Source organism: Chelonoidis abingdonii, chromosome 1, assembly GCF_003597395.2.
Source record: "Chelonoidis abingdonii isolate Lonesome George chromosome 1, CheloAbing_2.0, whole genome shotgun sequence".
In the NCBI taxonomy this organism is placed as follows: domain Eukaryota; kingdom Metazoa; phylum Chordata; order Testudines; family Testudinidae; genus Chelonoidis; species Chelonoidis abingdonii.
In genome coordinates this window covers 97922504-97949007 of record NC_133769.1, presented here as the reverse complement: position 1 = coordinate 97949007, position 26504 = coordinate 97922504, and the positions used below count along the sequence as shown (strand labels likewise).

Genomic DNA, 26504 nt, shown 5'->3' with positions numbered 1-26504 from the left:
TGCTTTGGAGGAAGATCCAAGAAACAATCTACCAGGTAATTGCGGAATGACCAGTTCATAGAACTTTCTAGCCCCTCTGAGGTTTGCTTATGCCCTGAAGCATGGGAGTTATCCCTCCTATTTTTTTAATCATCTCTAACGTATCTGTGATTGTTCTCATCCATATGAATATCTAACTTTTAAAAATCCTTCTAAGCACTGGCCTCAGTGATATATTGTAGCAGGGAATTTCACAAGTTATTTTTTACACCATGTATAATTTCCTTCTCTATTTTAAATTGGTGGTTTTTCAGTATAATTGAATGTCATCTTGTACTGAGAGGTGGCAGAAAGTGGCATCCATTTTAATTTCTTTACGCCATTTATTATTCTGTATCTCTCTCTCTCTCTCTGTCTCTCATGTCTCATACGTTTTGAGAGAAGAAAAACAATCCTAGTGTTTTCTTTTGTCATATGGAAGTTTTTCCATACTTTGAAACATTTTCATTGTGTCTCTAAACTCCCACTGTTTCAGCTATGGTTTGGGTTTTTTTGATTGAGTGACTAGAACTAAATATAGTATTTCAGAAGCAGGCATACCATTGATTTACATAATATCACAATCATGTCAGTGTTACTTTCCAGACTGTTCCTTATGCAGCCGAATATTTGTCTTGCTTTTTGATTATGCAGCATGCAGAGCGGAGATTTTCACTGAGCTTTCTACAGTGGAAGTCCTCTTTCTGACCAGTTAATTTAAAATGCAGTGTTTCTTAACCTTTACTGCAGCCTGCACCCCCTTGGTTCTCAAAAAATATTTTTTTGCACCCTTACAAAAATCAAAATATGTTCTCGCACCCCTTAAACCTAGATATATTTTTTGTTTGTATATTACAGTAATCATAAAAAAATGATGTTGTTAAATACATAGGTTTGATGAAACAAAGTAGTTGTACTTCTGTGCCCATGCTTAATTTGTGTTTTCGATGATTTACCTTCTAAAAAAATATGGCATGTTTCGCACCCCAGAAAGGGCATTTTGCACCCCAAGGTTAAGAACCACTGCTGTATTGTGTTTCTTTCTGTGTGTACTACCTTGTATTTCTCAACACTGAATTGAAGCTGCCACTGTGCTGCCCACTCACATAGCTTTGTTAGGTCCCTCTGAAGTTCCCCCTCTAGTTTTCTCTAGTTTTGACTAGCCTAAGTAAATGTCATCTGCAAACTTTGTCACCTCCCTATTCACCTCTTTTTCCAGTTGAGTGATACTCAATTTATATCAAAGAACCACATCCTTGTACAGATCCGTGGAGCATCCTACTCTTAACCTTTTGCTATATTATTTTCCATTTATTCCTGCTTTGTTTTGTCTTTTGGTTTGTTTCTCATCTGTGCTGGTACTTTATCTCTCACTCCATGACTGCTTAATTTTTCTAATAGCTTCTTTTGAGAAACTTTGCATAAGGATTTTTGTAAGTCCAAATAAATTGTTGGGCACTTCTTTCTCTATTATCTTGTGGACGTACTCAGAGAATTTTAATGTATCAAAAAGGCCTGATTTTTTTCTCTAGAAAAATGGTCCCTTATGATACCTGGCACCTCTGTAATTTAAAATAGAATTATAAAATACCTAATGTCAAACAATTTTCCTGGTACTTGAAGTAATGCTCAGTGGTTGTAGGTCATTCCTGATGTCTTTTAAGCTTCCAAGGTTTGCTACCTTTGACACATCAGATTTCATTCTTAAATCCTTTCAGTACCTTCAGGTCCTTGTCACTTGCTGCTGTTTAGTTAATGAATTTGTATAAGCTCCTCCTCTTTTTCTAAAATGTCAGTTTCTGACTGTCACTCATCTTTATTACCTGAAAGGAGTAGGTCTAAGAAAGGGATCTCCCCAACATTCCTTTGCTAAAAACTAATCATTTTGCTTCTATGAAATGTTCTTATCCTTCCTTTAATTGCTCATTTTACTCCTTCTCTCTCACAGGCTTCCTGCTTCTAATATATTTAAAGACTTTTTTTGTCTTTATTTGCTCTTCAGATTCCAACTTTTCTCTCCTAATTTCCATTTTATATTTCACCTGCCATAATTTGCTCCTTTCTATTGGCCTCTACAGGAGTGAATTTGCATTTTATAAAAGATGTCAGTTTAGCTTAACTCTGACTCTGTATAAATATCTGTGCTATCTATCCAGTCCTTCTCCCCAAATTACTATTCACTTCTTTCCAAGACAAACCCTCTCTTCATTTTCTGTATATACAGATTTCAGACTTGTCTCATATTGGGAACAGACCTTTCCCAAGCCACCTGAACATATATAGAAAAACATACTAGAATCTCTCTGTTCGTTTTTGTATTGCATATGAATACCTTCTTCTATGAGCCATTACATTGTGCTAGAGAACTTCACTGCGTTATAATAAGTAGAAACTCTACCGTATCTACCTCCTTCACCCATTCCATAGGTCTTTAAGACCCCAGACTCCATAATGGATGGAAGTTATGCTTGTTTGCAAGACTACAGTGCTGAATTTCCTGGCTTTCAAGCATTTTTTTAAAATAACTACAATGTTTTGATAATGTTTTAAATAGAGTCACTGATGTAAATATGTATCAATCTTAAGCGTGTTTTGTTTGGGAATATATGTTTATTGTACATCGCTACTTGCTTATAGCTCACTGATCTTTTACAGTGCATCTGTGGATTTGTTCAGGAGTACTTGTCTACCCAGACAATAATGTTGCTTCTCTTGTCCTTGTAAAATGTCATCTTTGGATATTCAGACAGTGCCTCGCATAAGTAATTTTTTTTGTCACTGCTCGACAGTATTGAGGTACAAATCGGGAGGGTCCTACTGTTTTTTCCAAAGAACTACTAAAGCAGGTTACTCTTACCTCCTATATTAATGCTGTTTCCCCCACTATCCCGTTTCAAACAGTGGATCACAGGTTTCTTTTTTTGGGTATCAGTCAGTTGATTTTATCTGTCATCTCTGATTAAGGTGTTTGCAAGCCTATATCAAGTATTGCAGCGTGGCTAGCTTACTTCACATGGTGTGCAAGGTTGCTAAATGTGCGTGTATTGATGTTTTTATAGAGAGCCCTGCAAATCTGGAGAAACCCGCTTTATATCTGCGCATGTGGATATCCATGGACCATTTTTGCAGATCACAGATCTGATGCAGATACAAATTCTGTATCTATGCAGGGCTCTGGTTATATATAATAAATTTATATATGGTTTTATATAAACATGAAATATTCTGCTGCCAGTGCAGGAAATTCTAGCTAAGGGAGGTAATTGAGTGACGATTGTTTCACTGACGATGATTAGATGTAGTGTTTGAGTGCTCTGATTTCCTTGCTAAGAAATAGTTTAAAATACACACTGGAATTGTGGAGAAGAATATAAGATAATTAAACAAAAAACTTCCTTATTGTCTCTTGAATCTTCTATCCTGAGAGCCAGAGGAAATGCCTACCTTATCACTGGAACAGCATTTGTTTGAAGGCTAGCTTAGCCTTTTTCTTCCACTGGCTACAGTATGTGGCGGTATGCATATGGGCAGGTCTTTTTTTTTAATACAAATTTTTTTTTTCACAATGTACTTTGTTTTTACAGTACCCTCCATTCCCAGATCCCAAAATCTTTTAAAAATGTTAATTAACCCTTAACGATGTTGTGAGGTAGATAAGTATTTTTATTCCCAGTTTACATATAGGGAAGCTGAAGTAGATAGGTGAAGTGCTTGGCCAAGGCTACACAGGAAGTCCATGACATAGCCAGGTCTCCTAACTACTGCTCTTTTGCTTTAGTCATTAAACCATCCTTTCTCTCTCGGAAGCTCTTATTTCTCTCTCGGAAGCTCTTATTTCATTCCTCTTATTTTGTTATGCACACAGGCATTCTGTGTACATAACAATTTCCAGAATGCCTGTGTGCATAACAAAATAAGAGGAATGAACGTGTGCATTCATTGTTTAGAATCTAGATGGTCTGTTCTGGACCAGTCACTGAAATAAAGTGGCTACTTTAAGTTGTGGTATGTGAAAAAAGGACACGTTAAGGTGACATGCACTTTGCTTCACCAATTTCTGACCTGCAATGCTTGCCTTTGCAGATGGAACATGAGGATTTTGTAATGGAAGGGCATGGCAAGACTCCACCTCCTGGTGAAGAAAACAAACAGTGAGTCTCACGTTTATTTAAAAAGGGCCTTACCATAGTAAATGGTGGGAATCACTCTTGTTTAAACGTGCTGGAAGCATTGGTTGTTCTAGGGGTGCTCGCCCTTTGTTTCTTAAATACCTATATTTCATAGTAGCTAGTAACTGAAAAGTCAGTGTGCTGATTTGCCTTATATTCTGAAACACAAAATTCTGCTTTGTGTATTCTGCAGTTAATCAGAATTTGTAGTTAAAGGATTAATGGCATTAGGAACCTAGAGCTGAGAAAGTAAACTCACTTTACCAATGGGAATGTATATATGAAGCTTTACATGTTCCTTGTCTTATAAAACCACTGAAATGCAACAAAAGAAGAGTTTGCCCATTGTCAACCCTTGGTGTGCATCTGGTAGATTGGTGCTCCCTGAAATGTGAACGTTACATTAAAATAAATTTCCAAAAAAAAAATGGAATTGTAAATGAAATGTCCTTTACAGGATGGACCATTTAGATGCTGGCCTTTTATAGTTTGACGAAAGAGAAAATGTAATCAAAAAAGAAATTGACTCATTTCTATTAAGAGAGTGCATGGAGAAAATATGTCTCTAAGTACTTTTTGGTGGAAATCTAGAAACCTTTCTTTGGTTGGGGGAGGGGAAAGCCCTCTGCTAATGGTACTATAATAGTGGATGCCCTATGTATATCCTAGATAATTCCTTTGCTCGAGCCAGTGCCAACATTATGGTGATTATCCTGTTCTTGACTTCTCTCTTTATAGAGATTAGGAAGATCTTGGATCTTTGGCAGAGCCAGACCATAGAAAGTTTTTTTTACATACAATTCCAGTGTCACTTCGTCATTTAAAGGAGGAGAATGATCTTACCGACCCCTAAAACACTGCCTTTTAGCTAATGCAGGGAACTGTGTTGTTTCCTTGGTTCTGGTGTTATGCCTTTCATAGGCTAGCAACAGTCTGCTGCCTCTGTGGCTGAAGTTGTTTCTTGGATCAATAACTAAGAGGAACTCAGGGAGGTTCTAGTACTGAGCAGATGCATTCTTTTCTACTGTGGAAATAAGCCAAACTTTTCCAAATAATTGTTGCCATTTATTTTGTGTTCATACTAGTATCAGTAAATTGAAGAAGAGTTGCAAACTTGTGGTGATTGAAACATGCGGAAAATTTTTGAAATTAAGCAGATAATGTAAAAAAGTGGTAGTTAACTTCCTGCTTTAATAAAATTTCTCAGAGACTTAATGGTGAAACGATATATGATTGCAGAGAATAACATGGAGGGGTATTATATTGGCCTCATTGAAATAGTGTGCTCTGCCTTTTGTTGCTGCATTTGTTTACTGTGAATAAAATCTGAAAATTCTTTTCCAGCTGACCTGATTTCTAGCTGCAGCTTTTCAGGTGACTTACAACACTATATTCTACCTTTCCAGAACTATTTTGACTGGAGAGAATATTCAAAACTGGGAGTGGGCAGAGTTCCTCACCAAATTATTTGTATTACCATCCAGTGGTGTCCAAGTGTTCCAATCAGGATCAAGGACCCCTTGTGCTAGATGTTGTACAAATACAGGGTAAAATACCAGAGCTTTCCCTAAAGAACTAAGTCCTAATTAGGTTACTAATAAAATTTGTACAAGTGTAAAACTATAGTTTTGATACCTCAGCTAAAATACAAGAATAGTCACATTATTCAGCTGTACTATAAACACAGTACTTAGTTGAAAACATTGCTTTTTGCTTGATTAGTCATCTGGATTTCCTTTTACCCAGAATATAAATTTTTCATCTACCTAAGTGAATATACTGTAGGTTACATTTAAAAAAAAAAAAAAAAGTTTAGCTCTTGTTACTTATGCTTCATTGACCTGGCAACTGGAAATAAAAATTGATGATAGTCACAAGACAATTTGTGGTTCCAATAACTTTTATTCTTATAGTGGTTCAAAAAATGTTGTCCCAGTTTCAACTATGTCGACATCTTCAATGAATATTTTATTCTATAACCACTTCTTTGGAGCTATTAGTACTTGGATGAGGCATAGGAAGACTGTTGTCCTCCCTGTTAATTATCAAATGAAATTGAGGCTAGTTATTGAAGAGAAGTAGATTGCATTATGGTATATAAGGGACTCAAATGTGGATGTGGAATAGGTAAATAGGGTTTGTTAGTGGATAAAGGGAGAATGGGAATGGAAACATGCACTTATTTAGAGACTTATCAATAGGTGTAATACTTGCATGGCGTTGGTTAACATGTGAAGTTTCCTTCATTAGAGATTACTGTGTACATAATGGTATACATTAGCAGGCTTTTCTAACTGTCAGTTGGCCTGAAGACTTTTTATTTCTGTAGTGGGGTTGAATCTCACAGTTTATTTTATCAGGGGATAGAAACACCTTCACTAGAGTGCCTTGCAGGAGGGTCTAGTATTAAAAGAACACTGTCAAGATTATTGAAGCATAGGACTGACCTACCTTGGTCTGTGATACCATCTGGAAGGGTCCTGATTTCATTAACTGAACCGTCTGTCTCTGTCTATCTCTCTCAAAAATAATTTTTTTTTCCTAACCAATCTATGCTGCTTCTGGAAATTTTAGAAAACAAATGATAATGCCATGCAGAGATTTTGTTACTGTTAGGAAATAGGCTGTGATAGTACTTGTTGCCGATGTGCTTTTGAAATATCAAACAGGATAAAAAAGACTGAACCCATTATTATACAGTTACTGCATTAAAGAAAAGCTGTAATGGAAGGTGTATAATAAATAAGGACATTGAAAAGGCTGTTACAATTCTTATGGGGTGTCAGGGTATTTGCTTGTTAAACTGTTTGACCTTGGTTATTGAATATAAATACAATGTGCTTCTCTTAGAAATCTGTCACTAGCAGTTCAGACAATAGATGTGATTGATATTAATTGAAATAATTTTTTAAAGAGAAAAAACTAGGACTTCTAAAGTCATTGGCTTAAGTGAAATATTTGGTTATTGAGCTCAGTACCAGCCTCTATAATTGCAAACTCACCTCTGCAGGTTGTGGTGATCATCTTTACTGCTCATGTATTGACATCCATTGGTAAGAAACTGAGCTCAATTGGTGCGGTCAAGGAATAGGGAAGAGACTTGTGTTCTTCAATAAATATTTATTTGTAATTCAAATCTGCTGATCACTTCCCATTGCTATTTCTCATCTCTTTCCTCCCCCCACACACTCTGTAGTATCAGGCATTTGCCCTCTCCCTGCTGGTTGGTGGCAGAGCAAAGATTGTCAGCTAGTCTGGGGCCAGGGCTGTCTGTGGAGAATGCCAGAATTCTCTGCCTCCATTCCTGGGCAGGTTGTAGACCAGGAGTCATCTCTTTTTGTAGTGGAGACTTTTTGGATAGGATTAAAAAAAATCTGAATTTGACTAGAGCTCTCAAGTGATTAAAAAAAATGAATTGCACAATTAATTAGAATACTATTTAAATATTTTTGGATGTTTTCTACGTTTCAAATATTAATTTCAATTACAACACAGAATACAAAGTGTACAGAGATCCCTTTATATTTATTTTTTATTACAAATATTTGCACTGTAAAAAACAAAATAAATACTCTTTTTCAATTCACCTAATACAAGTACTGTAGTATAATCTCTTTATCATGAAAGTCAACCTTACAAATGTAGAATTATGTGCAAAAAACCCTGCATTCAAAAATAAAACAATGTCAAACTTTAGAGCCTACAAGTCCACTCAGTCCTACTTCTTGTTCAACCAATCGCTCAAAGAAGTTTGTTTACATTTGCAGGAGATAATGCTGCCCACTTTTTGTTTACAATGTCACCTGAAAATGAGAACAGACGTTTGCATGGCACTGTTGTATCCAGTGTTGCAAGATATTTACATGCCAGATGTACTAAAGATTCATATGTCCCTGGATGCTTCAACTACCATTCCAGAGGACATATCCATGACGGGTTCTGCTCCATAACGAGCCAAAGCAGACCAATCGATGCATGTTCAGACCAATCGATGCATGTTCATTTTCATCATCTGACTCAGATGCCTCCAGCAGACGGTTGATTTTCTTTTTTGGTGGTTCGGGTTCTGTAGTTTCTGCATTGGAGTGTTGCTCTTTTAAGACTTCTGAAAGCATTCTCCATATCTCCTCCCTCTCAGATTTTGGAAGGCGCTTCAGATTCTTATATCTTGGGTCAAGTGCTGTAACTGTCTTCAGAAATTTCACATTGGTATCTTCTTTGCATTTTGTCAAATTTGCAGTTAAAATGTTCTTAAAGTGAACAATGTGCTGGGGCATCATCTTAAACTGCAATAACATGAAATATATGGCAGAATGTGGATAAAGCAGAGCAGGAACATACAATTCTCCCCCAAGGAGTTCAGTCACATTTAATAACGCTTTATTTTTTTAACGAGTATCACCAGCATGGAAGGCATGTCCTCTGGAACAATGGCCGAAGCATGAAGAGGCATATGAATCTTCAGCGCATCTGGCATGTAAATATCATGCAATGCCAGCTATGACAGTGCCATGCGAACACCTGTTCTCACTTTCAGGTGACATTGTGAACAAGCATGCAGCATTATCTCCTGCCAATGTAAAGAAACTTGTTTGTCTGAGTGATTGGCTGAACAGGAAGTAGGACTGAGTGGACTTCTAGGGTCTAAAATTTTACATTGTTTTGTTTTGGAGTGCAGTTATGTAACAAAAATAACTACATTTGTATAAAGTGAGCACTGTACACTTTGTATTCTGTGTTGTAATTGAAATCAATATATTTGAAAATTTAGAAAAACATCCAAAATATTTAAGAAATTTCAGTTGGTATTCTGTTGTTTTACAGTGCAGTTAATTGTGATCAAATTTTTTGAGTTAAACATGTGAGTTAACTGCGATTGACAGCCCTAAATTCAAGTGATTGGAGACCTCTAAAACTAAATGTAGGAGGGAAGGTGCTTTCTTCTTTTGACCAGGAGTTTCTGAGCTAATTTTTGCTCAGACCCTCTGCTGGACTGTTGAATAGGGTAGGGTCTGATTATTGCCAGAACAGAGCTGTTTTTCCCCCTTTTTTTTTTTTTTTTTTAACTTGGCTCATGACTGATAAGGAAGAGAAAAAGGAGCCACAAATGTCCTCCAAGTCTTGCTTTTTATCCAGTGGCAGTTTGGACAAAGTATCCTAGCAGCAGATAGGAGCATGCAGACATACCAAAGGGCAACCTGAAGGTGCTAGAGCAGGCCAGGTCCCCTTGTAGCCTTCCAGACATGAGACCTAACTCCTGTGGCTGGTGTGATGACTTAGACAGGGAATTGGGCCACCGAGGGCCTCCAGCCCAAGGGGAATGCAAGAGACAGTTTAAGCAGATCCCATAATGGCACCTCAGCCTTCCAAGGGAGCAGCAGCAGCAGCCACTACTGCAGCTATGCAGCAGCCTTGTCCCACTCTCAGCCAATGAACAGTTTATTTCAGAGGGTGAGCGACCATCCTCCCCCACTAGTGGGTCCATGGGGACCATCATCCCTTCAGGCTCAGGGATGCCCCCTGAAATAATGAAGTGGCTCTACTTCAGTCTGGTCAGACAGGTTTGCTCCATGCCTGTTGAGCCTTTTCTGACAAAGGAAGCAGAAAAAATTCTCCTTTGCTTTCCAAAACTCTGTCCTCCTGGAGGAAATTCAGTGGCATGCTTCTGAAGGGCTCTCCACCTCAGAAATAAGTTTGCGACATGACTTTGCTCCGGCCTCATGTGTCGTTCCCCCTCTTCTTCCCCCCCACCCCAAAAAAGAGTCAAAGTCTAAAGGAGACCTCGAAAGAGAAACTAGCAGCTAACACTAAAGATCTATTTAAAAATAAAAAAGCCTGCAGAATAAAAGTGCTATGCGGTTCAGACTCTGGCCCAGGGTCTGCCCTGCCAAGTGAGGATAAAAGTGCTCCAGGGACTGTGGCATTCAGAAAAAGACATTCAAAGAAGAGTCTCTTCTTCTTTCTCTTTTAATTCCTTCCCAGTAAGAAACACTAAGGGCCATAATGCTAAAAAATGGAAGAGATCAAAGAGTGAGGGGGCAAACTTCCTCCTCCTCATCTAGTTCAGTTTCCTTGGAGAAAAGGGACTTATCTGTTTCAGATTGTGTGGAACTACAGAAGGATTTACAAGAGAGGGTCTGCCTCCCCCCACCCCCAAGATATATGATTATATGTTCTGGAAGGTGCTAACTCACTGGAAATGCTGCTTGAGACACTCCAGGATCCACCAACCCAGGAAAGCCTCTCAGAAGTATTTTCCAGGTAAAACAAAGAGAGAACTACGTTACACTACACCCATTGTTTGAAGAGGTAATCAAGGCTGAGTGGGAGTTCCCTAGTAAAGGCAGGCATCTCAAAGGACAAATCCAGAGGTTCAGGTCCTTAGCAAAGATGATAAAGATTTGATCACTCTGCCAAAGATAGATGCAGCAGCTGTTGCCTTGGTTAAAGACACACTGATTCATTCCAAAGGAGAGGCTTTTGCCAAAAAGAGCCAACATTCAAAAAATGATCCATTTCTAAGAACTTTGAGGCATCTGCCAAGTACTCAGGGGGCAAACTGTTTGTTGAGGACGTGGACAAAGCAGTAATAGGAGAAGGTGAATAGATAGTCTCTTCTGCCTTATCAACTTAAAAAAAACTATAGACCTTTCTTTTTGCTACACTTCATCTTTTCATGGTACCAGCCCACAAGAAATCCACAAAAACTTCAGATCTGGAAGAGGTAGATGGTCCCATTTCAATAGATTGGGAAACTTCAGGGCTCTTCTAGAATACCCCCAAACCAGAAATTATCTATCTGAGTTAGTGTCCCATGTCTGAGAAGACCTCTTATCATCTAGGGGAAGGGGGAGTTTCAGAAATGTGCCCACTTATGGTTGACATCTATCTCATACAAATGGGTACTAGAGATGGTTCTATAGGCGTATGCCATCAGAATAACCAAATCCCACAGAAACAAGTTATAGTCTCCCACAGGTCGAAGAACCTTATGAAAAACCAAAAAGTAAACAAAGTGCTCAAACTCCTTCTTTTCATTGTAGCTGTAGAGCTGGTACCAACTGGACAGATTTTGTGGAGCATGCTTGATATTCTTTGTGGTTCCAAAGAAGAATGGAGACATGAGAGCCCTTTTAGATTGCAAGTTTCTCAACAAATGCACAGGGGCTTTGAGGTTCTGGATGGAAATCTGAATGTCTGTCGTCATGGCATTATCATTCCTGGTTTTCATGACGTCATTATACTTCAAGAAGGCTTATCTTCACATGCCAGTCTAGGAGAGCCACTGAAAATGTCTGTGCTTATCACGACAGGAAGTATTTTCTGTACAGGGCTCTTTCATTTAGACTTGCCACAGCCTCCAAACTTGGAAAGATTCTGGTGGTCTTAGTGGCTGATCTGAGAGAGAAGGGGGATATACACTTAGGACAGGAACCTGATCAGGAAATGGTCTAGCAGATGGTGTTTTAGGATCTAGAGGATATTGTAATGTTCCTACAGGATCATAGGTTTCTGGCAAACATAGAGAAGAGTTACCTCCCAGCTGTCTCTGCGACTAGTACATTTAGGAGTAATCCTAGACACCAAGAAGGACAAGATGCTCATATCAGAGGAGAAATAACAGAAGCTCCTCTCATTAATTCACCAAATATCTGGTAATCACACATCTCTAAAAATCCTGACACAACTGCTCAGGAAGCTAGTTTCATGTGTGGACACTTTACAATGGGCCAGATTTTGTACGAGGATGCTCCAAAAACTCCCCTTGACATATTGGGGAAAATTGTAACATATCAGGATAGAAGAATCACTGTTCCACAGTTACTCACTTCCTCTTTCAAGTGGTGGACTCGTCTTTTGAGATTTCAACAGGTGTATCTTATGTTAGAACTGCTTAGACTCATGATTGCTGCCAGTGCCGGTCTTCATGAGTGAGGTGCATATTCCATCTCTAGAGTAACCTGGGACATGTTTCAGTTTGGAGAAGAGAAATGGAAATGGCTAAATATAAGTGCCACCAGACTAGCCCGCCTCTATTTTCAGCAGTCAGTCAAAATCTTACTCATCCCCAGAGACATCACAATAGGATACATCAGTCAACAAAATCTTCCTTCCTCAACAAGGAAGTGATTAATCTCTGATTTGATCAGAGTATTATATCCTCTCTCTGAAAGCTATTCACACAAAAGGGAGGGAGAACACAGCAGAGGACTGGCTCGGCAGGATGGTATTGGACACAGGGAAATAGTCTGAATCTTTCTCTGTTTCAGGAGATGTTGGAAAAAGTTCACAGTTCCAGTCACAGATCTCTTTGCTTCAAGGGAAAATCAAAAGACAGTGAGTTTCTTCACAAGGAGCCAAGATCCCAGAGTGGAAGCAGTTGATGTGTGTGCGCTCTCTCTCATAGATGGGCCACATGGCTGGCTTTGTCTTTTCCCATACCTCTACTGGCAAGGCCAGAAAAAAATCTTAGGTGCATGGGTCACAATCATCCCAACTTGCCCTATACTGGTCCCACAGACTATAGTTCATCAACGTAGTGAGGATACAGATGCAAACCTCTTCTGAAATTACCAGCCTGGGAAGGAATTCTGACCCAGGGGACTGATTTGCCACTCAAACTCAGATCTGCTAAAACTAACAGTGTGGAACCTAAAAGGGGAGAACTGAGGTCTTTGGGATATTGTGAGTTATGGATACTCTTGTGACATGATGAAAAGCTTCTGCTAGCAAGATATATGGGATAACTTGAATAAATTCCAGTTTTGGTGCTAAGAAAGGCACGTTAATACCAAAAAAGCTAATGTAAAGGATGTCTTAGTGTTCCTACAGGATTGGCTAGCCAAGGGCCTAAAGCCTAGGACTTTGGGGAAAGAAGTTGGTTCCCTATCAAGTATCTTGAATTATAAGAGACCAAAGATGATTTTTAGTCATCACATCATATTCCTTAAAGTAGCAACCCCTATTAGTCTTCCCATAGTGCACATGTTCCCTTTTTGGATCTTGAATTTGATGCTAGGAGTCTTTTAACAAAATAACCATTTGAACTGCTACACTCCATTTTGGTCTACTTTAACTCTCAAAGTGGCTTTCTTAATGGCAGTCACCTCAGATAAGAGGGTATTGGAACTTGAAGCGTTGTTTATGGAGCCTCATCTGTTCGTTTATTTTCTGTAAGGACAAAGTGATTATTCAGAAGACCCATCATTTATTCCAGACATACATATTGTTTTTCACAGATTGCAAGAAGTGACTTTACCTTTTGCCCTAATCCAGAGTATCCTGAGTAGACTAAATGGCATAAATTGGGTGCCAAGGGAGCACTTAAAATCTGTTTCGATATCACAGAGCCTTATTGAAAAAACACAGCTCTTTTCATCTTGTATCTCACTTCAGTTAAAGGGAAGAAGGCTTCTACATCCTCCATTGCAAGATAGATCAAGGCATGTATTTGCTAAAACCTATAGATTATCTATGAAGAAATCTGTAAGACAGATAGGTGGACATTAGTGCATACATTCACAAAGCACTACAAGATTGGTGTCCTTTCCTCCTCAGATTTGACCTTCAGGGGAAGGATACTTCAGAATGTGCTGTCCCAACACTAATCATGGTGTCAGTTCCCATGAACATGTTCTGAATCCTCCTCTCATTCTAGGAGTGAGTACTACTGTGCACTCCACCAGTACAGACTGTCACATGACAGCGGGTGAGAGGGGAAAATTTCCTTCTAACCTGTGAATTTTCTTTAGTACCTTTTGATGTCCAACGTTCTGGCTCACCTGGAGAGGATTCGCATGTCTCAATCCAAATGGTTGGTTCTCTCCTCTCTCTTCATAGAGTCTAAGGTAAAAAGCACGTTTGTATAAAGGAATATTTGTCTGTTCCCTAAGGGTCTGATACACAAGGTTCATTTGTTAGTTAGGTGACTTACATGTTTGTTTATTATTTTTCAGTTTGGAAGCATCATTCTGTGGTTCTCCACAGAAGGGCTGTCCTGACCCCAGGCTGACTGTTGATCTATGCTCTCCCTACAACCAGCAGGGGTATGGGGAGTGCTCCGCAGTACAGACTGTTGGACATGCATAGGCATGAAAAGAAGTTTTCCCATTCTCTACATTCCTTCAACAATAAAAAAAAAACCAATATTTACTATTACAGTAACTTTATTATTTGTTAAAATATTTATTAAACTGAGAGACTGCTCTGTACAGAATTGTTGATAGCAGAAGTTAATGCATGCCTTTTGATTTCACTAGTTAAGGAGGGTTATGCCCTGGCTATTGCATGGAAGTGAGCCGGAGGAAGACTCAGCTTTTGGTGACTATGTAGGGGGCTTTCTTTCCTCAGTATGAACCAGTGTCTCAGTGCAATATTTATTTGGGAGATTTTTTTTTTTTTTTTTTTTTTTTAAATAGAGGAGACTTGAAACAGAGGTCCTGATCATGTGTGTGCATTAGTAAAACCCTTGGGAGCTTTTTATGAAGTTTAGAATTTTAATCCCTGTGTCCTGGACAAATTCCAGTTTCCATAATTACTAACCTAAAATTCTCATTGTTTTGATTGGACAAAATATTTTTCATTTCCTGTCTTAAACTGTTCAATAGTTTTTCTGGGTTCTATACAATAGCTGCTATGTTTCATTCCAGAGGTGGCTGCATTTCATTGCTTGGAGGAAAAGATTAGTATGTGAATAGTTTATGAAGTGCTTTAGGACCATTTTGAATGAAATTGTGTTTTGCCAATTTCTAACATGTTCTGGGGCCCCAGTAATAGCTGCTATCTTTACAGAAAGGAAAACTCTTGATGAATTCTCCTTTTTTAGTCTTGCTATACACTGAAGGTAGCTTGGCTTTGATTGCCTGCTAAAAAGAGTGAATTTCAAAGGTGTGGAGGATTTCAACTGGAAGAGCCCTACTTCTGGACATATAGCCTGGGATTTTTAAAGAAGCCTAAGAGAGTTAAGTGCCCAAATCCCATTGAAATTCAGTGGGAGTTGGATGTCTGATTCTCAAGTGTCTTCAAAAATTCCAGCTGTACTGTGCTCAAATTTAAGGTCATGACTGATCTTTTCTGCCTTGGCAGAGCATAAAATAATAGCCTCTCAGATAAATGTCGCTGACTTTAAGGCTCCAAGATTATCTCCAACTTTGGTAATTGCACTTGGAAGCAACCGGGGAGCCACTGTGGAGACCTGAGCATAAATGGTGTTCAGGCCAGCCCGTGGTGTTGAGGAAGCATTTGTCTCTATTCTGTACTGTCTGGAGCTTCTGGGTTTACTTCAGGGGCATAGTAATAGCCTTCAAAAGTATGGAAGATCACAAAGTCAACATAAAGGAGGAATGGCCACATTCTCTCTTAGTCATCTGTAATTGTGAAAAATTACAATTCTCCCTGTGAATTCATGAGCAACAATTCAGGATCACAAGGCAATAATTGGGTACATCCCTTCAGTAGATGAAAACATAGCCTTCTCTCTTATGGGCTCCTGTTGCTCTGTAATTCATTATGACTTGGATCTTCATCCTCATCTTCCAAGCATAGAGGATCCTCTTGTCTTTTTTCTCTCTCCTAACTTCATGATGTCATGCCTGCAGGGGGAGTACTGGTTGTATCTCTAATTCCCCAATCTCTTGGAGAAAAAGGTAATTCCCTTAAGTTTTTCCTTTTTTATCTCCAGGCAGGAACTGTTTCCAGAGATTTTGTTTCTCCCTCCCTGTCTGCAGCAGTGTAGCAGGAAAGTCTTGGGCTTCTAGGGGCAGTGTATCATTAGGACCTGACATTTTGGAAACTACAAGCCAGTGGTCACTAGCTGCATTTCTTTCCTGGTTGGGGTGAAATATGGTGTTGAAAAGCAGATAAATCGGGGGCAAGAAGAGCACAAGACTTGAGGCCCTCTCACTGCCACGGTAGCCAGGTATTTTTTCTCCAGCTGTTGCAAGGATGACTTTAGTTCCTAAGTTCAGTCCAAGTTGTGCTTGGTATCTTGAACCTTCACTACTTCCAGGATTCTGTCAGCCCCACTCATACTAATGGTGGCTCTGAAACCAAACAATAAAAACCCCTCAAATAGTTTAGATTCCCAGGGTTTGGAACCAACTGTGGTTTTTCTAGGAAAGCCTAAGGATTTTCTGTGCTGATTCTTTTCTCAGTAAGGTTCCTTCAAAGTATGTAATTAAGGCCATTTCTCTACCACTTTAACAAAGCTTCCACAAGCTTTTCTCAGGGATGCAAAAGAGCAGTCTGGTCCATATTGCCAAACTTCTGATGTCAGTTCCTCATCTAAATTCCCTCTGGTTTTCTCAGCGTGCATGTCATGGTAGCTATGGCTCTAGCCCACCATTTTACCACTCATTTCTCTGGTTTCCTCCCCCGCCCCCTTGAATGCAGCAAAGTGGTCTAGACCACTAGTTTTCAAACTTTCTTTCTGAAGACCCAGCTGAAGAAAATTATTCATGCCCTTGACCAAACGGAGCTGGGGGTGAGGGGTTTGGGGTGTGGGAGGGGCTCAGGGCTGGGGCAGAAGGTTGGGGTGCGCGCTGTGGGGCTGGGAATGAGGGGTTCAGGATGTGGGAGGGGGCTCTGGATTGGGGTGCAGGAAGGGATCAGTGCTCTGGGCTGGGGGCATAGGCTCTGGGGTGGGGCTGGGGATGAAGGGTTTGGGGTGCAGGAAGGGGTTCCAGGTTTGGTTGGGGCTCAAGGTGCAGGGTTGGGGCATGGACTTACCTCGGGCGGCTCCCGATCAGTGATGCAGCTGGGGTGCAGAGGCAGGCTTCCAACTTGTCCTGGCACTGCGGACCAGGCTGCGCCCTGGAAGCGGCCAGCAACAGGTCTGGCTCCTAGGTGGAGGGGTGCGACTCTCGCCTGTAGGCACTGCACCTCCTTTCCCCATCTCTCCCGCCACCCAGTTCCTTCAAAGTATGTGAAGTGCGGAGCATGTATCAGAACAGCCAGCTCTCATCAGAATGATCCTTCTAGTGGACAATTCAAATGGTTGAGATCCTGTAGTAAAATGTCAATATGACAAGGCCTTTTTGTTCACAGGATGTTTTGTCATGAGTGAGGTGCTTCAATCATGAGTTCTCCTTCCCAGCATTTTTTGTACAGCTCAGTATAATCCCCTGCCTCTCTAAATAAATATATATACACCTCTACCCTGATATAATGCGACCTGATAGAACGTGTGTTCGCATACAACATGGTAAAGCTCTGACACGCTGCTCTGAGCAGCGTGTTAAGGGTGTTGGGCCAGGCCAGGGCTGAGGGGTTTGATAAGGGGCAGAGCATCTTCGGGGCGGTCAGGGGCTTCCCCCCCAGGGAGGGTCTGGGGGGCAGGAGCTGTGGGAGGGGAGTTTTGGGGGCCCTTCAGTCCCAAAGTGGCCAGGGGAATTAGCAGGGAGCCAGGAGCAGCCCGCTCTGCTTCCCTCGCCCTGGCCCCAGCCGTGTTGCTTGGGGGAGGGGGCTTGGGGGAAGGGATCCCTATTGCACTCACCAGCAGTGGCAGAAGCAGAGCAGCCCGGCTCCGCTCCACTCCGCTAGCACCCAGCCGCAGCACTCTGCTTCCCGCCACAGATGAGTATGGGGCGCGTCCTTTCCCCAGCCTCTCCGCACTCACCCACGGTGGAAGCGGAGCGCCGTGGCTGAGAGCTGGCAGGGTGGAGTGGACTGGAGCTGGGCTGCTCCGCTTCCTGCCGCTGCCGGTGAGTGCCTGGGGTGAAGACCAATCTGTAAAAAGACTCAGTGAGGTGGCAGGATGCTTTGACCAACACTGAAGTATTTTTTCTCCTAATCTGTAAATTGAGATATTCTGCTTTTTCCAAATATATTCCCAGTAACTATTGTGGTGTTTTTCAGGACACAACGCTTATTTGTGTTGGTGCTATAACAGGGTGATGTGCATTGGAATGTGTTGTGTATGCCATTTTGGGGCATAAATTAGTGATGGGTTTACTTTGTTTTGTCTTTTTTATTTTTTTTTAAATGTATAGTGTTTGCAATTTTACCTTTTGCTTATCTTACCTCTTGATATCACCATATCAGGTTCTACTTCAGTGATACTCAAACCTCAGTAGTTCAGGAGCCAAATTAGCGATCAACATTACCCAAAAAAGCCACAATAGTTTGAATTCATTGTTTCATTTACTGTAGCACTATATATTCATATTTAAACTGAAGACAAGGGGTGTGTGTGTGTGTGTGTTCTCACAACAAAATAACTGGCCAACGATGATTATTTAATCAACTATAATTGGTTAATAACATAGTCCAAGCATCCTGACTGGTTAATAATGTAGATCGGTTAATAATTAAATCACAGTGTTTTAATGTCATGTGCTGCAAAGAGCCACAAGAGATGCATTAAAGAGCCTCTTGTGGCTTGTGAGCCTCAGTCTGAGTATAACTACTTTACTGCATCACTAGACCTATCCCTGGTCAGCCTCCCAGTAGTCAAAAAGTGCATTCAGATTCAGAGGGTTTCTGCTGCAGTTCGCCTATCTGGAATAAAACCACTTCCCTGATCCTTCAGAGAAAGCAGTTGGGGCGTAAATATATTCGTATACGCTGCTTTGGCCCTAAAGTTTGATACAAATTAATGAAATTCTATCATCTGACAATACCCGGTTTCTCACTTCTTTGAGACCAATTTAAAACTCATTTAAAGGGCTCAGAAAATTTTTCTCAACTTCTGACCCACTCCTAGCAAAAATAAAGTCTCCAAGGCTCCCACATTCTTTGTATGCAAGCCCAGACAGGTGATTATAATTCTCCCTTTCAGCAGATGGAAAGGGGATGAGAAAAAGACTGTGATAGTGATAGTCTCCTATTTAAGAGGCTGTTGCTCTCCAGTTGTTTCTGCTCCAGGAGGTGGAAGCATCACTTGGTGGCTATTAGTCTGTTGTGGCTTAGAGATGCCAAAATATTTTGCTAAACTTCTTTTTTCTGTTTTTACTTTCCTTTACCTCTTCTAGCCATCCTCAACAGTACTGTTAAGAGGTGCACCAAATGGTAGCTTGTGGCTTTTGCCTTCCCTTTGCTCCAGCGATGCCATGCTGTGCCAATAGATGCCCTCGTTGCTAGTCACCAGTTACCATTCATTCTTCTTTTTATCATTAATTCCTACAGCTCATTGCCAAGTACTGCTCATGTAGAAGACTACTGCACCCAATAAAGTGAGTTGAGGTGAACTGAGTTAGGGTTTTCCAGTTTCACAGATCTGCCAAATTCAAGTGAGGGCATTGTTATCTGAAGCCCCTAATGCATTCATAGATCTCTGCACTACTGACCCATAATAGTGGAGAAACTGACTCTAGTAAAAATATTATCACTATTTTGGGGGGCGTGGGTGTATGTGGGGGGGATTTGGCCAGACTGGACTGCAAATTCCCTCTCCCCTACATATGAACCAAACTTGAGGGTAAAGAGTCCAAAGACCTACAAGTTAGAAAAAGCAGTAGGTGAACCTGAGCCCTGCTGAAGTAGATGAATGATCCAGGAGAGGGGATGTTCTGTATATTTATCTGCTTTACCTGTGATTATGTCACTTAAAGTGCTGCGTCCTAGGTTAGCCTCACTCCTAAACTCTGCATATTTCTTTATGACTACTGGAGATTTGGCTATAATTAGATTGACCTTGCATGGAATATGACCCGTCCAGCTTAGTGAATGATGGGGGTATTGATTTATTCACAGATGATAATCCTCCTTGGTTCCCCTTCTGAAAGAAAGAGATTGTTGGAGGAAAATAAGAATCTGAGATTAGATTGTTTACATAGGAAGGTCCAGCAGCCTTAATTAAGATTTGTTACCGTCAACTGAGGTTTGTTCATTGAGACATGGATGACAGCACAAACCCATCCCAGCCAGTACCATAAATAAATAAATCCTTAGTTTTTTCACTCCACATTCAAAAAATATTGGAAGCCAAGAATACAACTCCAGACTGAAATTATCCCTCTGGAATCTTGTACAATTTCCCTAGACAACTTCTGTGTTGTTTAAGTTCCCAAGTGGACAACAGGATTATGGGTACGACTAGAAATACTGTTCTCCCAGCAGACCATGTGACTATAACTAAGGGTTAATAATCATGTTTATGCAGGTATCAGAGCTCTGAATTTTTTTTCTTCCTCTAGTGCGATGTTGAGATAACAGGAATGTGGATCTTCTGTTGCCTATTAGCCAGATGAAGGAGATTTGTTGAACTCCTTGCCCATCGTGGAGTTGGCAACCTTTTTAAATGGTGATGCTTTTGATTACGTTAGGGGCTGTGCATGGAGTCAGACTATCTATTACAGCTTGTTGAACCTTCTGCATTTGTAGTTAGCTGATCCCTTTTCTAAGACTTCAAAAGGAAGGGCAGTTAGTGAAGGGAAGTTATTCAGAGAAGGACTAGTACAGATTTTCAGGTCATTTGCAAAGATCTGTCACACAGCGCACAGTCAGCTTGTGGAAGGCTAGGACTATAACAATGTTTAAAAGGGAACTGGATAAATTCATGGTGGGTAAGTCCATAAATGGCTATTAGATAGGAAGGGTAAAAAATGGTGTCCCTAGCCTCTGTTCATCAGAGGATGGAGATGGATGGCAGGAGAGAGATCACTTGATCATTGCCTGTTAGGTTCACTCCCTCTGGGGCACCTGGCATTGACCACTGTCGGTAGACAGATACTGGGCTAGATGAACCTTTGGTCTGACCTGGTACGGCCGTTCTTATGTTCTTATGTTCATATTATGTTCTTATGGCTTCACGCATGATGGGTCATGTAGAAATATACAGTGATATTAGTAAGAAAATGCTGGGATCAGGTCAGAGAGGCCCTCTGTAGGGGCCTTCAGTGCTGCTGGAGCCTCAGCACAGCACTCTCCCAAACAGGGGAAATCCTCAGAGTCCTCTTCTAAACATCCTAAGAGAAGGAGTGCTAATTCTCCTCGCAAGGAGTCATCCTCAGAAATATCTTGTTCACCAACCAAGACAGCTTCAGAGATGATGTCCTCAAGGCTCAGTACTGTGAACGCAACAGGCTGCTCTAGTACCAGTGTAGTGGGAAAGCCCTGCAGGTCTAAGTCGAGTCATGGTGCTGGAAAGACCCCAGTACTGTAAGAACATAAGAACGGCCATACTGGGTCAGACCAAAGGTCCATCAAGCCCAGTATCCTGTCCTCTGACAGTGGCCAATGACAGGTGCCCCAAAGGGAATGAACAGTTAGTTATCATCAAATGATCCATGCCATGTCACTCAATCCCAGCTTCTGGCAAACAGAGACTAGGGACACCATTCCTTCCCATCCTGGCTAATAGCCATTGATGGACCTATCTTCCATGAATCTATCTAGCTCCCTTTTGAACCCTGTTATAGTACTGGCTTTCACAACACCCTCTGGCAAGGAGTTCCAGTGCGTTGCTTGAAAAAAAAACCTTCCTGTGTTTGTTTTAAACCTGCCACCTATTAATTTAATTTGGTGGTCCCTTGTTCTTGTATTATGAGGAGGAGTAAATAGCACTTCCTTAATTACTTTTTCTATATCACCCATGATTTTATAGATCTCTATCATATCCCCCCTTAGTTGCCTCTTTTCCAAGCGGAAAAGACCCAGTCTTATTAATCTCTCTTTATACAGAAGCCGATCTATACCCCTAATCATTTTTGTTGCCCTTTTCTGAACCTTTTCCAATTCCAATATATCTTTTTTTTGAGATGGGGCGACCACATCTGCATGCAGTATTCAAGGTGTGGTTATACCATGGATTTATATAGCAGCAATTTGATATTTACTTGCAGAATGGCAGAGCGAACAGAGTATCGGTACTGTTGGACTTAATAGGGGTACCAGGAGAGAAGTTGAGTTATTTGGTACTATGTAAGCCTCCAGTCACATTGGTGTCATCTGTGAAGCACCCTAAGTAATTGGTACTGTTCAGCAAGGACAAGCGTACTCCCACAATACCCCTCAGTGTTGCAACCTTTCTTTGTGTCGCAACAATACTTGATACCGCAACATCATTCGGTGCTGCAAGATTTTGGATACACAAATGACTTATCAGTGACTGCTGAACCAGAGTCCACATTGCTGGTGGGTTCCGAGCCCCTTTCATTACTGAGAGCCACTTGATCTTTGGAGCTCTATTCATTAGTTGTACCATCAGTTCCCTTTTTGGTTTGCACTCCACCAATAGAAGAAGAAGAGGATGATAATGAAGATTTCCCTTCAGCTTTCTGTTCAGGATTCCTCCTCATACTTGTATACGAACCCAAGGACCTCACCTCTCCTGGTGGGAGCGGCCCTGAATTCCACCTGCTCCCTGTATGGTCCTCAGGGGCCATATTGGGATCTCTGGGCAGCTTATCACAGACACTTTTCCAGCGCCCCAGCCCTCTCCCATTGAGATAACAGGGAGACTCAAGCCTCTTCTCCCCAACAACAGGAGGAAACATTTGAAGCCCAAGAAATTATGGAAGATGAAACTGTAATGTCTCCTCCTCCATCTGTGACCGATAACATTTGTCAGTTCCAGGATCTCATTAGATGAGTAGCAGAATCCTAACAGTTACTTCTTGAAGAGGTCAGAGAATCCCAACACAAGCTGTTGGATATTCTGCAATCTGAGAAACCATCCAGAATTGCCCTCCTATTGATAAGGCTCTCCTTTTGGCAGTCTCCGGCTACAGTAATGCACACGTGTAAGAGGGCTGATTTAAAAAAATAAATAAATCACATGCTCACTAAGGACTCAAAGTTCTTATTCTCCCTCCCTCCACCTAACTCTCTGGTTGTTGATATGGTTAATGAATGGGGTAAGCAACAGCATTATGTCACCATTTATGACAGAGACCAGAAGTGCCAGGACTTCCTGGGGAGAAAATCCTATTAATCTAATCAATTCCCTACAATTCCATATTGCGAGTTACTAAGTACCGATGGCAAAGTACAACTACATAAACCATACTAAGTTGGATTGTTTATTGAACGGCTTCTGCTGGACCAAAGGGAACAATTTCAGACCACTATTGCTGAGCAACAGTTACTAGCCAGAACATCTCTTCAGGCAGCTCTGGATACTGCAGATACCAAGGCCTGCTTCATCTCTACGACAGTTGAGGAGCTAGCAGAGAAGTCCAGTGACCTCTTTAATATCATACCTTCCCCCACCCTGTCCTGGGTCAGGTTGCTTGTCCACATAGGGGTCCTCAAAATGGCCAAATCTGCAATGCAAGACCACCTCTTCCTTTCCGCCTACTTCCAACATTGGCACTAGCCTTCTGTGTTGAAAGGACCAAACCATTCTGCAAGTCAACGCAATTGTTCATCATGATGACTGACAGTACGAAAGGTCATCCAGTGTCCGCTCAAAGAACTTCTTCTTGGATTGCTGCCTGCAGGGTTGGCTCCAGGCACCAACTAAGGAAGCAGGTGCTTGGGGCGGCCAATACAAAGCGGCGGCACGTCCAGGTCTTCGGCGGGAATTTGGCGGCGGGTCCCTTAGTCCCTCTCTTCCTCTCTGAGCTGCTGCCCAAGAATGGAGCAATGTGATTATTGAGCTGCTGCTGAAGTGCCACCGATCGTGGTTTTTTTTCTTCTTTTTTTCTTTTTTCGCCACTTGGAGCCAGCCCTGACTGCCTACATTCGCTGCTGTTACAATCAGGCAAAGCTGTCCCCTCCAGCAATCGTAACCACCCATTCAACCAGGACGCAAGTCTCTTTGACAGCTTTCCTAGTCCATGTGCCTATCCAGGAACATCTGTACAGCAGCCACCTGGTTGCTCGTCCATATGTTTACATCCCATTGTGCGCTTACCCAGCAGGCCATGGATGATGCTGGCTTTGGTAGAGAAGCTAGGCTATGAACTCCGACCCCACCTCCGAGGATACTGCTCGTGAGTCACCTAGAATGGAATCAACATGAGCAAGCACTCGAAGAAGGAAAAACGGTTACCTACCTTTTTGTAACTGTTGTTCTTCGAAATGTGTTGCTCATTTCTATTCCATTACCCGTCCTCCTACCCCTCTGTCAGAGTTGCTGGCAAGAATGAACTGAGAGGGCATAGGGTTAGCAGCACCTGATATACCAGTGCATGAGCACGGCACTCGGGGGTGCTACAGCTGACCCTGCGGATACTGCTAAGGCAAAAATCTCCAACTGTGCACGTGGTAGTGCACATACCTAGAATGGAATGGATGTGAGCAACAAATCTTAAAGAACAACAGTTACTAAAACGTAGGTAACTTTTTGTTTTTTGTTTTTGATGGGATGGCCAAGGGTTCGAACACCCCACTTCTTTTAGCTTGCCATCTCCAATGTTTTGCCCAGCTCCTTCCATTTGGAGACCGACTCAGCCATTTCCAACAAGCATGGCAGGTATCACTTCAGAGATATGGGTGATGGAAGTAATATCACTGGGCTGTACCATTCATTTTAACTGCCTGCTTCCTCCTCCTTTTCCTTCCCCGTGTGCCTTCAGGGACCACTCTCATTCCTGCTAAGACAAGAAATAAACTCCCTTCTTCGTGTAGAAGTGATAGAACTGGTCCCTGCTGAGCACCAGGGGAGAGGCTTCTATTCGAGGTATTTCCTTGTACCAAAGAAAAGTAGAGGATGGAGACCAATCTTAGATCTAAGACTCCTAAACAAATTTGTGAAACCTCAAAAGTTCAGAATAGGGATTCTTGCAGCTATAATTCCTTCTCTGAGTTCAGGGGATAGGTTTTTGGCCTTGACCTTCAGGAAATGTACTTCCATATAGTGATACAACTGTCTTGTAGGAAGTTTCTGTGTTTTGTAGTAGGCCATCATTTTCAGTATCAGGTGCTTCCATTTGGTCTCTCCTTGGTGCTGAGAGTGTTTTCAAAGGTTTTAACAGTGGTGGCTATTTTTCTATATTGTTAGGCGATCACTGTTTTGCCATATCTCAATGACCGGCTGCTCAAGGGTCAGTTGTACCAAGAGGTGTCATCTGTCACAGCAAAAGTGTTTTCCCCATTTTTATACTTTGGGTCTGCAGTTGAATGTTGAAAACCACACACTGACTCTCATTCAGAACTTGCCATTTATAGGGGCATCCCTAGATTCTTTAGCAGCCAGGACCTTCCTTCCCGTGTTTGTGACATTATCGTTAAAGCCCTGCAAATCCACTTTATATACGTGGACTATTTTTGCTAATTGGATACAGATACAAATTTTGTATCCGTGCTGGGCTCTAATTATTGTACCTTGTCAGAACTGTTCAAGGGAGCTGATTTCAGTCAGAAACTATCTTCAACTCCTTGGTCAGGTGGGAGCTTGCACCTTTGTGACAGAACATGCAAGGTTACACCTTCACTGTTTTCCAGTAGTGACTCAGATCAGTTTACTCGCCAAACACACACCTCGACAAGCAGGTGTTAGTTCCCCAGCCGGTGAAGCATTCCCAAGATGGATGGAAGGTTAGTCACAATGTAGGGATAGGAGTTCCTTTTCTTCAGCTGATGCCAACGGTAATTGTGACCATAGATGCAGGGACAGATAAGTCCAAAGCAGACTGCAAAGAGCTACAAAGGAATCTCACAAAACCAGGTGACTGGGCAACAAAATGGCAGAGAAAATATAATGTTGATAAATGCAAAGTAATGCATATCGGAAAACATAAGCCCAACTATACATATAAAATGATAGGGTCTAAATCGGCTGTTACCACTCAAGAAAGCAATCTTGGAGTCATTGTGGATAGTTCTCTGAAAACATCCACTCAATGTGCAGCAGCAGTCAAAAAAGCTACCAATGTTGGGAATCATTAAGAAAGGGATAGATAATAAGACAGAAAATATCATATGGCCTCCATATAAATCTGTGGTATGCCCACATCTTGAATATTGTGTGCACATGTGGTTGCCCCATCTCAAAAAAAATATACTGGAATTGGAAAAGATTCAGAAAAGGGCAACAAAAATAATTCGAGGTATAAAACCTTTTCCGTATGAGGAAAGATTAATAAGATGGGGACTTTTCAGCTTGAAAAAGAGATGACTAAAGGGGAATATGACATTGGTCTGTAAAATCATGACTGGGGCGGAGAAAGTAAATGTTATTTACTCCTTCTCATAACACAAGAACAAAGGGCCACCAAATGACAGCAGGTTTAAAACAGGGAAAAAAGGTGTTTCTTCGTACAACACACAGTCAGTCTGTGGAACTCTTTGTCAGAGGATGTTGTGAAGGCCAAGACTATAATGGGGTTCAAAAAAGAACTAGATAAATTCATGGAGGATAGGTCCATCCATGGTTTTTAGCCAAGATGAGTAGGGATGGTGTCCCTAGACTCTGTTTGCTAGAAGCTAGGAATG

The 26504-nt window shown here is 41.3% G+C and overlaps 1 protein-coding gene across 6 annotated transcripts in view; it reads left to right on the top strand.

Moving 5' to 3' along the window:
- The window catches only part of TNRC6B (trinucleotide repeat containing adaptor 6B), a 283665-nt gene that overhangs the window by 87129 nt on the left and 170032 nt on the right, over positions 1 to 26504 (top strand). For 2 of the 6 annotated variants that reach the window (XM_075068133.1, XM_075068124.1), the window contains exon 4: positions 4102 to 4169. The exons of 1 other annotated variant lie outside the window; for it this stretch is intronic. In XM_075068133.1, the coding sequence (XP_074924234.1) occupies positions 4102 to 4169 (68 nt within the window). Of the gene's footprint in view, positions 1 to 4053; positions 4170 to 26504 lie in introns of those variants that run through there. 3 more of the 6 variants (XM_075068131.1, XM_075068121.1, XM_075068125.1) reach the window with 2 other exon arrangements.